Source organism: Chrysemys picta, chromosome 4 (assembly GCF_011386835.1).
Source record: "Chrysemys picta bellii isolate R12L10 chromosome 4, ASM1138683v2, whole genome shotgun sequence".
Taxonomy (NCBI): domain Eukaryota; kingdom Metazoa; phylum Chordata; order Testudines; family Emydidae; genus Chrysemys; species Chrysemys picta.
Genome location: NC_088794.1, coordinates 14,314,280 through 14,330,534, shown reverse-complemented (window position 1 = coordinate 14,330,534; position 16,255 = coordinate 14,314,280). Strand labels below are relative to the sequence as shown.

The 16,255-nt window shown below is 40.7% G+C and overlaps 1 protein-coding gene across 6 annotated transcripts in view; it reads right to left on the bottom strand.

Moving 5' to 3' along the window:
- Nucleotides 1-16,255, bottom strand: part of ST7L (suppression of tumorigenicity 7 like) — a 59,639-nt gene that overhangs the window by 27,775 nt on the left and 15,609 nt on the right. For 4 of the 6 annotated variants that reach the window (XM_065591443.1, XM_065591444.1, XM_065591445.1 and 1 more), the window contains exons 9-14: nt 15,999-16,113; nt 14,186-14,258; nt 12,956-13,058; nt 6,348-6,498; nt 4,849-4,941; nt 1,109-1,248 (exon numbers count right to left, since the gene is read on the bottom strand). In XM_065591443.1, coding sequence (XP_065447515.1) covers nt 1,109-1,248; nt 4,849-4,941; nt 6,348-6,498; nt 12,956-13,058; nt 14,186-14,258; nt 15,999-16,113 — 675 coding nt within the window. Of the gene's footprint in view, nt 1-945; nt 1,249-4,848; nt 4,942-6,347; nt 6,499-12,955; nt 13,059-14,185; nt 14,259-15,998; nt 16,114-16,255 lie in introns of those variants that run through there. The other 2 variants (XM_065591449.1, XM_065591448.1) reach the window with 2 other exon arrangements.

Genomic DNA, 16,255 nt, shown 5'->3' with positions numbered 1-16,255 from the left:
AAAGAAGAGGGAAGAGGCACAAGAGAGAAGTGAGATGCATGTGAAAAAGGGGCTATTTTATTAGCAGGTTTTCTGGTGCAGGGCCGGCTTTAGGCCGATTCCCCCGAATTGGGCCCCACGCCTAAGAGGGCCCCGCACCCTAAAGAAGAGCACCTAACTTAGGCACCTTTTTAATTTTTACTCACCCGGTGGCGGTTCGGCGGCGGGTCCTTCACTCGCTTCGGGTCTTCGGCGGCATTTTGGTGGCGGGTCCTTCAGTGCCGCCGAAGTCCCGGAGCGAGTGAAGGACCCGCCGCCAAAGTGCCGAAGACCCGGACCGCCGCCGGGTAGTCGAATCGGGTCCCGCACTTACTAAAGCCCTGTTCTGGGGATTCACTTATTTGCTTTCCAACTTTATCTGCAATGAAAGTGTTTTGCACATGTTTTTCAGCCCTTAATGTCACTACTGAAGCATCTTTGGATGGTCACTATCCAGCATTTTGCAGAATGAAAAGCAGTAGCATCAAGCAGCAATGGGGTAGGAGGAGGAGGTTAAACAGCTTGAGAGGGTGTGTGCAAAATTGTATTTGTTAAGCACAGACAATGCCCTCAGCATGGTACAAGATGTAGCTATAAAAAGAGTCCTTGCCTCACAGAGCTTACAATCTAAATGTTCCCATGGCTTTGGTTTTAACCTATTAGTTACTGAAAAGCCCTTAACTCGAAATTCAGAAGCTTTTGCTTCCAATAATTCAATTTAAACTAAAAATCAGAAGCTATGTCTGTGACACATAGGTCTAATCCGCAAACCAAATTCTCTTCCACAGCCTTTCCAGCCAAGGGAGAAAGAGAGGGCTGGGGTGTTCCTAAATTGGTAATCAGGACGGATTATCTACTAAGATTGATATGCAGAAACCAGCTTTATAATATAAAAATATTTCTCTTTACAAAATGAGGAACTCTGAGTCCAAGTGAAGAATCAAGTTTAATAGTTACATGACAAGGAACTTCAGAAGCACATGACAATGCATTTTAACTGCATCTCAAAACATCTGCACAGACAGGGCCCTCAGCTTCTGAATATCTCACAAACACTCTAAGCAAGTCCTGGACTGGAGACAATACTTACAGCTTTAGCAAAAATGACCATGAGTTCAGGGAATTGGTGTGTGAGAACGGCAAGCATTGCCGAAAAGGAACACAACCCTGCTGTGAAGTGGATGAAGAAAGGAAGCTCCTTCTGTGGGTAAACGGAGACATCGTGAAACGCTGAAAGGGAAATATTGAAAAGTTATTTGACATTTTAATATTCACTGATTGTTTTACAAAAGGTCATAATTACACACCAGTTTACATTATGCAAATATGTCAAAGAGAACTATTATTGCAGAGCAGCCAGTGTTTTACATTCAGATTTATAGTTCCAAAGGACATATACATGGACCCGAAGCTTAAGTGCAACACAAGACTAAATCCCTGACATTTGCTCAAAGCAGATTTAAGTGGCTTAGTCCTGATATATTTTCTTATATACTACGTGTTTTTGCTCTTTAGTTATTTTTGGTGTCACTAAAGCTATCCTTCCCCCACCACTTTTTTCTCTCCTTTATTTTAAAGAACATTGCAGGGTTAATTTTTGGAATCAACTGTTGCAACAGAAGAGAAGAAAGTAATATAAAATTCACAAGATGTCATCAAGACAAAGGTTCCAATGAAAACACTTGGCCCAATTTAAATAATCAAGGAATTTGTAACAGTTACAAATGCTAAATTGTTATTTTAGTGTATGCCAATGTTTTAAAAAGCAAGCATCCTATTTTTTCCTACTTTTTAATGTAATGTTTTTCTATCTTAAGAATTCCCATGTCTAAAAAGTAAAATAACTCTGAAAGCAATCAGATAATATACATGGTCAGATTCTGTTAAAACTTCCCAAAGACTGCAAGCTGGCAGACTACAGTAAATTTCACAGCAATTGACAAAGCAGATCTCAAAGAAAGCAGCATCAAGACTGGGCTACAAATTTTGTACACAACCATTAGTTACACTTTAGGGCAAAGAAATCAAAATAATTTCCCTAGACAGCTCTTGGGAGTGGAATATGGAGCTTCGACAGCTCAAGACATTGAAAGTGGTCACCATCTAGGGACTGTGACAATTCTAGATTTTTTATCCAACAATTTTGCAATGTTTTTAAATAAAAGGAACAGGCAGGGTCTGTACATGCAATTAAGTATGAAAAGTCCTGTATATTCTTCAGTAAACTAGACTTAATTCTGGAGCAGACCCAGCAAAAAGTAACTTTTGATTTAATTAAATATGGAAAATAGGTATAGTCGGTGCAATAGCCAGTGTTTTTTATTTTTATTCACTTTTGGGTTGTGCGCATTTTCAGCTTTCAGTAGGCTGTAGAAGGAAATTTAAAGATGACAGAGTTAAATCAAGATGTCACCAAGTTTCAGGTTGCCTTCAAATTCAGGAAGTGATAACTGCAAATGTGACCCGATCTGCGATGCAACCTTTCCTTTGTAACCCATGAAGGCTAGAAAAAAAATTGTTGAATGAAAGCTGAGATTCTGAAGTACAATGATGTGGAACGCTAAGGTTTTCTGTGAGGCCAGATGCCAAAGGAAAAGAAAATAAGTCCTAATCAAACATGCTTAAGGGTGCTCCCCTCAAGATTCTCTCTCATTTCACCTCCTTGACATCTAGTCATCCCTGCTACTCAGCAGACAAGTAGGATACCCATACTGTTCTTCTACTGGGCAAACAAAGCAGTGGCCTGCCCATGATGAAGCTTGACAACTCCATCTTCCATCAGCCACCCTCATAAAAACTGAACTGGGACATGGTCAGCTCACAGAATGGTGTGAAACCATATATTAAGGACATATATGGGTTGGAGGGGGGTGCTTTTTAAACAGGAACTAGAGAGAGGAACAAATAGTAGAAAACTAGCAAGCAACCTGAACACAAGAGTAGGAAAGCCAGGAAAAATTGGGGAGAGCAACAAATAAAAATATACAAGAATTCCTTATGCTCCCAGAACTGCCACTACACAAGGAATGCAGGATCAGGCCCAAAGTATGTAAAAGGAGCTAAATAGATTTCTGCATGGTCAGAGCTCTCTCTTTGTGCATCCTTACCAATTAGAACAATTAGCTTTCTATTTGAAGTTTATCAATTTAAACCTCAATTTGGTTTACTTTCTATTTTCAAATATATTAAAAGAATTGATTTTTTTTTAAATTCCAAGGCTTCTTGAGAAAGCTGCACAATAAAAAATGTTAAGATGGCTTTATTTTATGAATAGCCTTATATTTAAAACGTAGCAGGAATGCGTGAATGATTGTGTTGAAATACATGCATGTGCTGGTGTTTAATTATGCTGGAAAGCCTACAGCTTAGGGTTAGTCACTAACCAAAGAATTCCTTGTGCAATATCCTGCATAAGTGAGAAATGAATAATTTAAAGCAGTCTGGGGGCAGACTTCAATTACACATTTTAAATTTAACTTTTCACTTTTTGTAACAGAAACACACATGTGTAAGTTTGCTCTTCTGCAGCTGTATCCCTCTGTCACTTTAGCAGTAGCCCCTGCAATTCCATGAAGAAGCTGAGATTTCCAGAGTTGTTGAAGCCCACCTTTAGAATCCCACCAGCAGGTAAGATGAAACAAGAGCCCCATTATCATCTAAGTGAATGAGCGACAGAGTGAGTGAGGGTCCTAGTGGTTTATTTTCAGGTTGCTTTACAGACAGCATATATGTGGGCTAATACCTGGATAACGAAGTAGAGGAGAAGACTCATTCTTCAGTGTCAAATCTTAGGTCTCATTGCTAATGTACAGCAATGTATGATCATAAATATTCCATGGAATGTACAATCAATCAAATCAAATTATGGAACAATAAAGTGTTCTCTCAAACTACAGGTTATCCAAGGATGATAAATATAAAGGTTCTGCTGGGTACTCTAATGCAAGAGTCTGGAATGATTATCTATCTACCTGCTACTTGCAGCTCCACTACAACAGTCAGGGAACCCATTACTTAAAAAAAAAAAAAAAAAAAAAAAAGAAGAAGAAGTGATCACAGAGGACTAGCCAAGTTTTCTTGCCCTCCAAGTTGAGAAACAGAATGTGGAAGCACCAGTTATGGAAGCCTCTTTCCGCCAGACATGATGTTATTACAAAATCCTCATGACATAGGGTAACACTCACTGGCAACTCAGTAAACCCTTGGTGGCACCCTCTGCTAGCATTTGGTCCTGATTTAAGGCGTCAGCAGAGAGGTGCGCCTTGCCGTTGGTGGGGACTCCATCCAAGTGAGATTGAAAACTTAATTTCTGATAGCCAGTGGTCATTAAAGATCCCATGGCACTCAGTCTAGGTGTACACTAAACTGGAATTTGGTACGGATGCCAAGATGTTATTATAGTCCATCGGCTTAAATTCCCCCTGTTGTTGCAATTGGTATGGCGTTTCTCACTCTCCCCACTAAACTGTTGGGCAGTGCCGCTATTCAGTTACACAGTTTATTTCATCCAAACGGTGGCTGCATTTCAGTGGGAAAGTATGTAATATTATATATTTCTATACCCCCCCCCCCCACACACACACACATGCATTTGTGAACTGCCTTGGGATCCTTTGGGATGCAAAGTTACAACCTATACTGCTGTTGCATTTGCACAGTGCATTCCATCTGGCCAAATACACCAGACAAACAGCAGAATCCATGTCACAAGCAGTTCATGAGCTAAGGACACAAGAGAGTAAATACACAGCAATACAGTACAGTACACACTGGAATTTTATTACATATATTTTATTCTAGTTATTAATTAGAAACAAAATAACCACTTACTTGGCAATAGCTCTCTGTCTGCTGTCTCTGTGCAACTAGGATAGGGATAGAAAAGATGGCCCTTCTCTAACGGATACGGGATCATTCTAAATGCTGAGGACAAGACAGTCAGTCAGACTTATGCTAGACCTATGTGCAAAGCAAACCCCCTAAATTCCACCACAAAGAACCTCTCAGTCACGAAGAAAGCAAATTTAGAAATAGACTGAAAATAGCTGCATCTTGTATTTTGTATTTTCTTTTAGAAGTGAATTTGGAGAAAGGTGTCGTATCTCTAGTAAGAATTCATACCACGCTGGCACTCAAAGGCCCCAGTCTGGATGGGGTCCTACCACCGTATAAATTCTACTATTAGGACTGGGGGCCCCCTTGTGCTGGGTGCTGTACAAATACAGATGAGAGAGAAGATTGACAGCAACATTAGAGACGGACGAGCCCTATTATTCTACAGATCTGTTCCAGTATAAGCAGCAGCGCATGCCCCTTGTACCCCCCTACCAAGATGTTTCCATCGTGGAGCAAGCCCCTCCAGGAGTGAGAAGGAAGCTCAGTCTCCAAGGAACATTCCATTTCTCCCTGCTGACAATGCCAACAAGGTGGCCAACTGCATGTTAGGGCATGATGGCAGGTGTGTATGTGTGTGCCAAGTTGCACTGCTGCTGCTTGTGCTGTACCCCAGTTCTGGGGAGAAGAAAGAGGATGCTTCAGTCTCCGGTACAGTCTAGCTCCATACAGAGACTTAACAGATAAGATAAACACGTTTTAATCAAACAGTGAAAGAAAAGCAAACAATTAACAAATCCCACTGGGTCTTGATCTGGGGTGGATTGGTCTCTTCTGCTCTGCTCTTGTTGGGGTTGCTGCTGCTCTTCATCCTGACCTGCCAGGGTCACTCCTGGCTTCTTGATTCAGCCAGCAGAAGCACGGGAGCTGTTGCTGGCTAGCTGCTAAGCAAACACAGACCTCTTCCTAGGTGACTGTTCAGGACCTACTCCCCCCCAACCCCATCCCAGTTCAGGCTGGCTGTTCTCAGCCCTAGGTCCCTCTCTAGGTAAGGGTGTCTGCAGCCTCAGTGCGGCTTTTTATACCCTGGCTGCTTGGTGGCACTGACTCCCATTGCCCAGTGACACAGACACACTGGGGAGCTTTTGTGGGGGGAGGAAACAAGTTGGTGGAGGCCACAAAAAGTGTTAGTTCTGTATATGGCAGTGAACCGCTATCGTTGGAGCCCTGCTGATGAATACAAATAGTTGTATCTATTGATAGTAGTTGTCTACATCCCCCTGGGTAAATCCCTTTGCCTTCCTGTAATGTGGCATCAATTAAGCATCTCCAGCAAAAAGCCAAACAACAGCACTGAGTTCCCTTTGAAACTGAACTGAACAAGGCTGCCTTAAGGAAGTTCAGACACTGGTTAAAGTAGGCCTATTATGAATGATTTGAATAAAAAGGTAGAGAGAATAAATAGCTAGCTGCACTGGAAAAAAAAAGATACTTACTGCCCTCCCATGTACAATGCAGCAGGTTAAGGGCCCCTTCTATCCGCTTCCAGTGCTGAAGATGGAAGAAAGCATATGCTACTGCCTCACTGTCCCCTCGTTTCAGAATATGCTCTGGAGGTAGAATTAAGCTTTTCATTTCTAGTAAGTACTAGAAGTAGAAAATGGAAAGAGAAAGCATGCTTAGTTATGGGGCCATGCCCAAATCCTTGTTACTGCCAAAGGATTTCCCTGATTTTTTCAAAATGACCAGAGCATAGCATATGGAGGTCTTTAATGCATTAAGGAGGTATTGCAATTTAGGGCCCAGTCCTGATAAATTCTTGACAGATCTTATTTACACAGAAAAATTGGGAGCTTGGGCTGCTAAACTCAGCAGAATGTTACACTCAGAATGTTAAAAAATATATATGCTATCAAAATGGATCTGCATTTTACTTCAGTGAGGAGATTTAAAACCCTTCTATGTCTGAAGTGTAGTTCCTGGATCATAACACACAAGGTAATTTATCTGGGGAAACGCACACACATATACACAGGTTTTATGCTGCATCAGGTCATGCTCCATGAAGGCCAAAGGAAAGTGGACTGATTAAGCGCAAGTGTTTCATACACCGGTATCCCAGAAGTCATCCTTTAACTCTGTTAAGAGCTCCATGTAAAGCAATGCTAATGATATGACACTGAAGTGCTTGCTGCAAGTCTAGGTTCATTTGCACCTTGATACCTTTGCCTCTGAAAACTTTCAATCTAAAGGGTTTAAGATCTGTTAGTTCCCAAGTGTCAGGTGCAAATTAGAAACTGATGCTAACTGCCAGGCTATCAGGTATATCCTTGATTGTAAAGTTTAGAACAGTATTTTCAGAAGTACCAAGCACGGATCTAGCTCTGATTCCACTGACTTCAATGGGAGCTGTTAAACCAATGCTGAGCACTTTTTTGAAAATCCCATCCTTAATTCACAGCTATGTTGTGCTGGCACAACTATAGCTGCGGTTACAAGGTGATGGGAGAAGGCAGAAGTGATGGTGCGCCGATACACAGGCAGAACACACTCACTTATTTCCAGGCAGTGAACTCCCAATTTTAGATGCTCAGAACGGGAGGCGGCGAGCATAAAACGGAGCATATGCACTATGAAAATTGCAGAATTTCTAAACAAACATTTTACATTTTTCTAAAACCTTACAGGATGTTCAGTTTATTTTTATTTTTTAAAATGCAACGGAGGAAGATAAGCCAATTTGTTTTAATTCTCAACTTTGTTTTTAAGAAATGTTAAATAATTTTACAAGTTTAAAATGAATGTTCCAATTTTCTAGTATATGCTTATGAGTTGTCCTTTCGTAGTATATAGTGTCCCACTCAATAATGGCCAAAGTTAATCCTCATCTTTGATCAGTGTAGCTGGTAATTCCTTTAACTCCCTCCCAAAGTATAAGAATGCAGTCAACTCACCGATTTATTTCAGCAGATGCCACAAACTATGAGATTATTTACTAATCCAGTTTGGGGACTTAACTTTTCCCATTCAGATTCTTGAAGGAATGTAGCAGAGGTTGTGCTCTGGCCAAATAAAGCACATTTACTGCCTGGCTGGGTTCTTCTCTTAGTGCCTTGGGCCTGCACTCTGGAGGGTAATATTCTTGCTAATCCTTTTTAATCCCTTCTATTTTTTTTTTTTTAACACGGTAAAGGATCACTCGCACAGGGCTGCTGTGGGAAAATGGTCTCAAATATCTGACCTTTGACATGACTCCTCATACTCTCTGCAGTGACTAGTTGGCAGTTGAATTAAGTGCTTAAACAGTAAGGGAAGGAAAATGTAGCAGCAATGGTGAAGCCTCGATGTAATTATTAGTGCCTCAACATGTTTGTCAGCTCTAGAGGGCAGGGATCATGTATTTTGCCTTGTGTGTGTTATGCCAGGCACATTTACGGTGCTGTCCAAATAAAAGAGGCAGTTGCAAATTTTTGAACTTCACTTCCTCTAGTCCCTGTTTAACCATTTAGTTTTAGGTAATAAAAAGCAAACCAGGTACTAATGCAGAAAATGTCTATTTCCAAAAGCTACTCGTTCACCCAATTCAAAGCAAACTTATGTTTGCAATATTGAGACCCCCTTTCCTAATCCTCTCCTGGTTACATCTCAGTGCCTGTAGTTCATTCCTATTATAATATAGGACAGGGATCTGGATTTATAGCTCTGACTCAGTGCCGCCCCTCTAAAAGGGGAAACAAAATAATATGCTAAGATGACCCCCCCCCACCCTTTCAGAATAAGATCCATCTCAAAGAAGTGTCACTGCAATGAAAGGAAAAGAAAACACCTGTTGTTCACTTCCCTTGCATGATGTTATTCCCCCAAACCAACCACTTCCATTAAATGCAAAGAAAGATGAATGTCTACCTTATGTAGGTACATTTTTGGTCAGGAGATAGGACCACAAACTGAGACTCAGAAGACCTGGGTTCTATTCCCAGCTTTGGCACTGGACTTCTGTGTGACCTTGGGCAAGTCACTTCACCCCCCTGTGCCCATTTTCCCTCCTGTCTTTTGTCTGCTTTGTCTGTTTAGACTGTAAACTCTACAAACAACAGGCTCCCAATCTCAACTGGGGCCCTTAGGTGCTACGGTAATACAAGTAATAAAAGTCTGAATTGGCGTATGATCAGAGGAGAAGACACAGTTATTGAAACATGATACTAATTTAGTTGATTGTCTACAAAACTAGTCAATGCATCTCACATAAAGACTGATTAAGTAGTTTAATATAACTCTTTCAGAGAACATAAGGGTTCTGAAGGATACACAAAATAAAAGAACTTTTAGGTGATGATAATGTGTTATAATCTTCTTCCCCTAAAGGCACAGTCTGAAGAAAAATCTGTCTGAGACTGCCTGAAATGAACTTGCTACACTCTTGATCAATCATGCGAACAAGCAGCAATTTCTCTCAGCAATTAGCTTTCTCCATGCACATTCTATTAAACTGGACAGGCAGACAGAACACTGTGGATAGATAAATTCAGACCTTCATGTCTAGATTCATTTGGACTCCATGATTAGTTGAGGAGAATTAGTGCTAAGCCACCTTTCCACTTTCAAGACTACAACTTGCACGTATCAACAGTGCTAGTAAAGGGGTTGCTGAGAGTTCAGTAAGGTTAGCCGGAAAACAAGAATTCCTTATCACAAAAAATTCTGAGGTTTCAACGTTTTCATTGTGCATTGGAACAAAAATCTAGATCATTTGAAAATTTTCATGAAAAAAATGTATGGGGGGGGGAAAGGGGGGAGAGAGAGAGACCCCCCACCCTGAAATAGCCAGTATCCCAGTGGTGAGGGCACTTGCCTGGTATGTGGGGGATATGGGTTCAAGCCCCTACCCTGCCTGGTTTGGAGCAGGGTCTTCTATATCCCAGGTGAGTGCCCTAACCATCAAGCTGTGGGAAGTTCTGGCAGGGGATGTCTCTTGCTCCCTCTTCCCAAAGATTTTGTCAAAACTGATATTTCCATTAAAAGTTTCCTTTTCAACAAATTGACATTTTCCCTAGGCAAAAAAGTCCTGTGCTGCTCTAGATTTTAGTTACATGGCCTGCTTGGGGAGCCTAATATCAGGCCACTTCAGGTATTAGCAGACATGAATGGCAGCACAAGAGTGAACTGGTTTTATTTTTGTTCATATACAGACTGGGAGGCGGGGGGAGAGATGAACACATACTGTTTTGAATTAGAGATTTCAGATCTCATACAATTATCAGGGTTTTAAAGGCCAATAATCTAGAAAAACAAAATAAGTAGTTACTCCTTGGAGAGGCCTGTCCAGCCTCAGGGATTTTGAAGACTACACATTTTAATTAGCCGTTACCCTTGCCTGACAGTGTCTTCAGTAGCACACAAGCAGACTGTCCTGAGGAGGACAGAAAATTTTAGCATGGACCGTAAGCTTTTTGGGACAGGACCTATGACTGTGGTTTGTATAGCACCTCGCACAGAGACCTTGTCTGGGCCTCCAAGTACTGCTGTGATATAAATATTAAATGGCCTAATACCAATAATGGGTTGGAATTACCACAGTCCTCAAGAAAATTTCCCTGATAAGGGGAGCGTGCAAATATAGGCCTTGTCTTAGCAGGAAAGACTGCACAGTGAGGCTTAGACAGGCAGGGAACAGGACATGTGCTGTAAGCCAATTTTAACAGTTCATGGGGGTGCAGTTATCACAGCATATTGTGACAATCCTGGTGAAACAGTGAGGACATCTGCTGCAGGTATGGTTACATTTAGCCCATTTGTTCAGTTTTATATTTCATTCGGATCTGCTAATGGCTGCAGCTCAATGAAAAGTGTGTTCTGACACCCTTGTTTTTCAGCTTCACAGACATTCTCACAGTAACGAAGCTAATGCTGTCGCAGTCTGCATGTGATAACCAAATAAGTGATTTCTCATCTAGGCATAAATATTTTAAATATGCTGCTGATTTTAAAAAGATCTTCCTATGTAACCACAAGGATGTAGCAGCTTACCTGTGTTTATGTATAGCGGTTAAGCACAGAATTATTCAAACTATTATCTATTCAGATGAATCAAGGCCCTGTATAAGCAATTAGTGCTAATGAAATATTTAAGAGCAAATTTGCAGCTAAGGGAGATTAATCCACCACACTAAGTTTCCCTCTTTAACAAAATGCATGCTATGGATAGCCAGGCCCTTTAAACCCAGAGAGGGAAATGGCAAAGACTCCCTGATAAACAATTCTATCCGTAGCCATTTTGCTGCTATGTTCTTTAAAGATAATGCTAACTCTTGCCAATGTTATCAAGTACAGTGTTAAAAAGACAGCTTTACTACATAGAAAAGTTTCTAGTCACAGGAGATGTTTAGGAAAATAAGCCTGGAAAGTCCTCTGGTAAGCAGACGGTTGCCAAAAGGTTCAGAAGAGTAATCTTCTGCCTTTGCCCCGAGTTTGCAGGTAGAACGAGTGGTGTGTAAGGTGGTGAAGTAGCTTGCCCAGCAAATTACTATCTTTGGTCACATAAGACCTCAGTACCACCCTGACTTCTAGTCCTGTAATCACTAGATCACAGAGGATTTACTAGCCAGGACAGCATGAAAATGTAGCTAATTCACCATTTTCTCCCAGAAGTTGTGTCATGGCTTCTGGGCCCTTAAGCTTTATAGCAGCAGAAGGATTTCTTCTAGTATGCAATTACTGCTGCAACAGGAGTAGGCACTCTGTGCTAAACTAGATATATTGTGCGGTTTGCCTTGGAGGGGAATTTGGGAATATTGTTCCATGCACTTGTTTAATTACAAGTGGGAGAAATTTCTGAGAGAGATTGGTACAGAAATGTAATCGGGACTAAAATAATGACTCAGACATTCTTTTAGGAATCTGTTCCCTATTGTTAATTATTTGATATTTTACATGTCCAGTCTTTATCTGCACTTGCAAACTCCAGAATTTCAGATGTTTAGAAAAAGCTTTTACTTATAGTTAAAACACAGGAAATTTGATCTAATAGGTTCATTGTTTGAAATTGTCAGAGAAGCTACTATTAAGAGCATGCAATTTTGCTATTTATGCCCAAAGAAATTTCTAATTCAAGAACAGTTTGCACCAACATACAATAATTACAGTCCCAACTCAACTTGGGTTAAATGGGGGTATTCCATCAAAGATGCAGTTATCATAAAATCGTCAAACTGAACAGCTTCCATCTAGATCTGCTTCTGGACACCCTTAACCTCAGTGGTTGTAATTTCCCCAACAAGAAGTTGAATATTGGCAAAGGTCCTACCCATTAGACAAGTATCAGTATTGTGCCCATTTTACAGATGAGGAAACTGACAGAAATTAGGTGCCTTGTTTGAGAAGTGTTATAGTGGCAGATTATGCACAGGCACAGCAATCAGGACATGTGGTTTCTAATCCTAGTTCTAATACAAAACTTTAGAAAAGTCATTTCCACTCTTTGTGCCTGTTTCCCCATCTGTGAAGTGGGACAATTATATTGTTACCTACTCTACTGATGTGCTAAGAGACTTAATTAAATGTTTGGAAAGTGCTAAATAATAAGTTAGCAGCAGAAGTTGGACTAAAAATCAGGAAGTCTAGCGTTTTTCAAATGCGGCCACAGCCTCCTGGGCTGTGATGGGGGGGTGGAGGGTGGGGAGGGGAGTAATGCCCCTTCCCCCTCCCTGTTGCTCCTGGATGCACCGCCTTGGTGTTGGTTGCTGGGACCATCAGTACGGATTGGGCCCTGCCTCCCTATGGCGTTACCTGGGGCACAACGCTGGAGGAGCAGGCAGCCAGTGAGTTCCCCACCTTCTCAGGAGTGATGAGGCTCAGGCTGATTTGCAACCTTAACTATAGCAGTCATTAGTGGTGGATGCTATTATTTCTATCCATGCTACGATTCACCCAGGATTTCCAAGTAGTTTCAGGTTCTACATGAGCTATCCTCAGCCTACTTCAACCACAGAGAAGTAGTCACATGTTTCACAGGGGTAGCGAGACTCCAGGACCACTGCAAACGGTGACTATATTTCAGATAGTAAGCTAAAATGATCCCATAAGGAGAAAAAAAGTCAGTTCTTACCTTTGGGACATGAGGGTTAAATTCCACAGCTCTGTGAATTGCTTCCACAGCATTAATTTCTGCTGTGCTGAGCCCTCTTCTGGAGGCTGTTTCTGGAGAGAACCTGCATGGAAAACCTGAACTGAACAATTTACTAAAGAAAATCCAAATAAGAATGATACTTTAAGATCGAAGCTCATCATAAACTGTGGGAAAGACTGATTCTTGAGAAAGAGAAAACGCCTTTTGGCTCAGCCCTGCTTTGCTCTTTATGCAGCTAACCACCACAGGTAACTAACTCAGGTATCTTGACTACCATCCTTATTCATGTGCCAAAGGCATCTTAAGCTTTTGGAAACCAAGTGGCACTATGGAAGGATTTTCTCTGGAGCATAACAAACACAAGAAGTTGAAGTGACGACTAAGATACTAGAAACTTTTCCATCTGGAGTTTTCTGATGGAAACTGGACTTAAAGCTGAGCATTCAATTAGTGATACAAGATTTTATGATGACATACACTAAGAGCCAAAGCTAAAATTAGCAGAGGATGCAGTCAGCAAGCAACCAGAGAAGGGGGAGCACCAAACAATCTCCATGTAGGGTCAAGCATCCATCTTCCCCACAAACACTCCACCATCTCAGCACGTGCTCAGGAAGAGTGAACCATCTAAAATCCAGAAGAGGTAAGATATCAGATATTTGGATGGACTAGTTGTGAGTGTAATTCAGGGGTAGGCAACCTGCGGCACACGTGCCGAAGGCGGCACGCAAGCTGATTTTCAGTTGCACTCACACTGCCCAGGTCCTGGCCACCAGTCTGGGGGGCTCTGCATTTTAATTTAATTTTAAATGAAGCTTCTTAAACATTTTAAAAACCTTATTTACTTTACATCCAACAATAGTTTAGTTATATATTATAGACTTATAGAAAGAAACCGTCTAAAAACATTCAAATGTACTACTGGCACGTGAAACCTTAAATTACAGTGAATAAATGAAGACTCGGCACACCACTTCTGAAAGATTGCCAACCCCTGTAATTTATACTTTAAAGAAAGCAGGAGAATAAAAGTAATAGAGAGAAGCTGAACATTTGCTCATGAATAAAGAAAGAATCTGTCTTCAGAGATGTGAATGCTATATATGGGATTTAGGGTTTTGTTTGTTTTTAATAATTGATCTATTTTTTTACACCAGAATCCAAGATTAGCATAATACACTGATTTCAGTAGTTTCTGTGTTCACTTACCTATCTGAAACAGCTCTGGCCTTCAACAGTGCTGCTGTGTAACATATTGCTGCTGATTTTGGAAGACTGATATCTACGGTACAATAAATAGTTAACTTTACGATTCTAAAGTAAGACAAACATTTTAAATCTGTCTCCTCTGAGCTGAATGATTTGCATTTGGGATGGCCCATACAGTAAATTCAACATCTGGAACATTTCAGTTATGACTAGAAACTTTCAATTCCTTAACTGCCTTGCACCAGTCCCCAAAATCCTCTTTCAGAAAAATCCCCTGGTTTTACAGTCCCAGTTGCAGGGTCAGGAATTGTTCCTCACCACTCATTTCTGAGCATAGTTATCAAATATGATGCTGTAAAACTGAATTTATACAGAGTACATTATTGGGTTAAACACTTTTAGAAAGCGCCTTCAGCTGTGTTTAACACCACTCTCAGTATTAAAATAAATAATTTTTAACCTTCAACTTACTTTTTGCATTTCATAACTTAAAAATATACTAGTCAGTTTCTAGTAAATTTCATTTTCCAAGTTCTCATACATTAGCACCTTTCAACATTGAACTACAAACACTAACGGGGAATTTAACTAAAATATCTTACCATTTAATTATTTTTAGTTCTATGGAAAAATATCTATTAATTTTAGTTTCTGTAAAACCTAAATTTATACAAAGCTTAAATTTGGTTCCAAATTTGACCTGACTGTCTTTAGGAGAGTTAAAATTCTACAGTACAAGGTTATTGTAAAAATAGATAAAAGATTCTGTTTCTAAATAAATTCCTGAATACTAGTCTATGCGTACCAGTTGAACGCCTCCTGTTTTTTAAAACCTCTCTCAGGCTTGTCCATCATGTAACAAGCCAGCCAAGCATCTGGCAAGTACCATATGGGAAGGATTTCTTGCAAGTTTCTCTGAACAGCCCTCTGAAGCTCATCCTAACTGTTCCAGATGTTTAGAAGGAATCAGTGCCCCCTAAATTAAATAAGTGTCAAACTTTCTGAAGTCAACATGAAAAAAATTCATGACCACGTAAATGTTTTTTACCGTGTTAATGAAAAATACCTGCACAGCACAGCATGGGTTGAGTAATATCAGCACACTGGCCATACACTTGGGTATTAGATTCTGGCAAGAATCTCATGCCACTTATTCCCTGAAGCAATAGTGAATAGAGGCATTATGGAACACACTGACTCCTGGGTGCGTGGAAGAGTGACAGAAACATTGCTTCTATAGGCCTCCTCTCTGAAGTTGATTTAAGGGACAGTTCTCACAGTGACTTGGGTGTAACATTCTGGTCCCCGACCAGAAGAAAAACTGCTTTGGGAAACACTTATGTGTTATAACTCTAGGGACACAAACAAAATAGCTAGGCTCTTCCACAGAAGAATATCTAAGCATATGGCACACTGGAAGCAGGTCAGCCTGGAGGACTAGTAACTCTGCAACATAAGGGATCAAATGCTTGAGTCCTGATCTCTCTGGCAAACAGGATCCAAGAGTGGTATGAAAGACGCAGGCCAGGCAGTAGAGAAGACTGCCGCTTTTCCACTCACTCGCATTGACTACTCTGGTGAGGGGGGCAGCGCATTGACTGAGAAGGGCTGAAAAAAATCCATTAGCAATGAAGGAACTGGGAGAGGTACAAAAAGAGTGCTCCTGGAGCTTATTTTGCCCCCACTACACAGAGCAGTTATATTTGTTCACGGATTAAAACTGAGGTTTGAAGAATGTCTGTCACATGCTCTATGTTAACATACAGAATGGCAAACATGAATGTTTTTATGCTTCATGACAAATGTCACTTACCATCATACTTCGCTAAAACTGCCTGGACATCAGCATATGCCTGTAATTCCAGCAGTGCCTCCAGAAGGTTTTCGTGAATATTCAACATACTAAGAAGTGGAAACTCTTTCATTAACTGCACATCAGAAAAGAGAAATAACTCCATTTTACTCACACTTACCATAAGCGGGATTTGAAAACACAGAAAGCCCTTTGCCTTTATTTATTAAAATGGTAGTTTGGGCACAATAACCCAAAATTTAAGACCAACAATAATC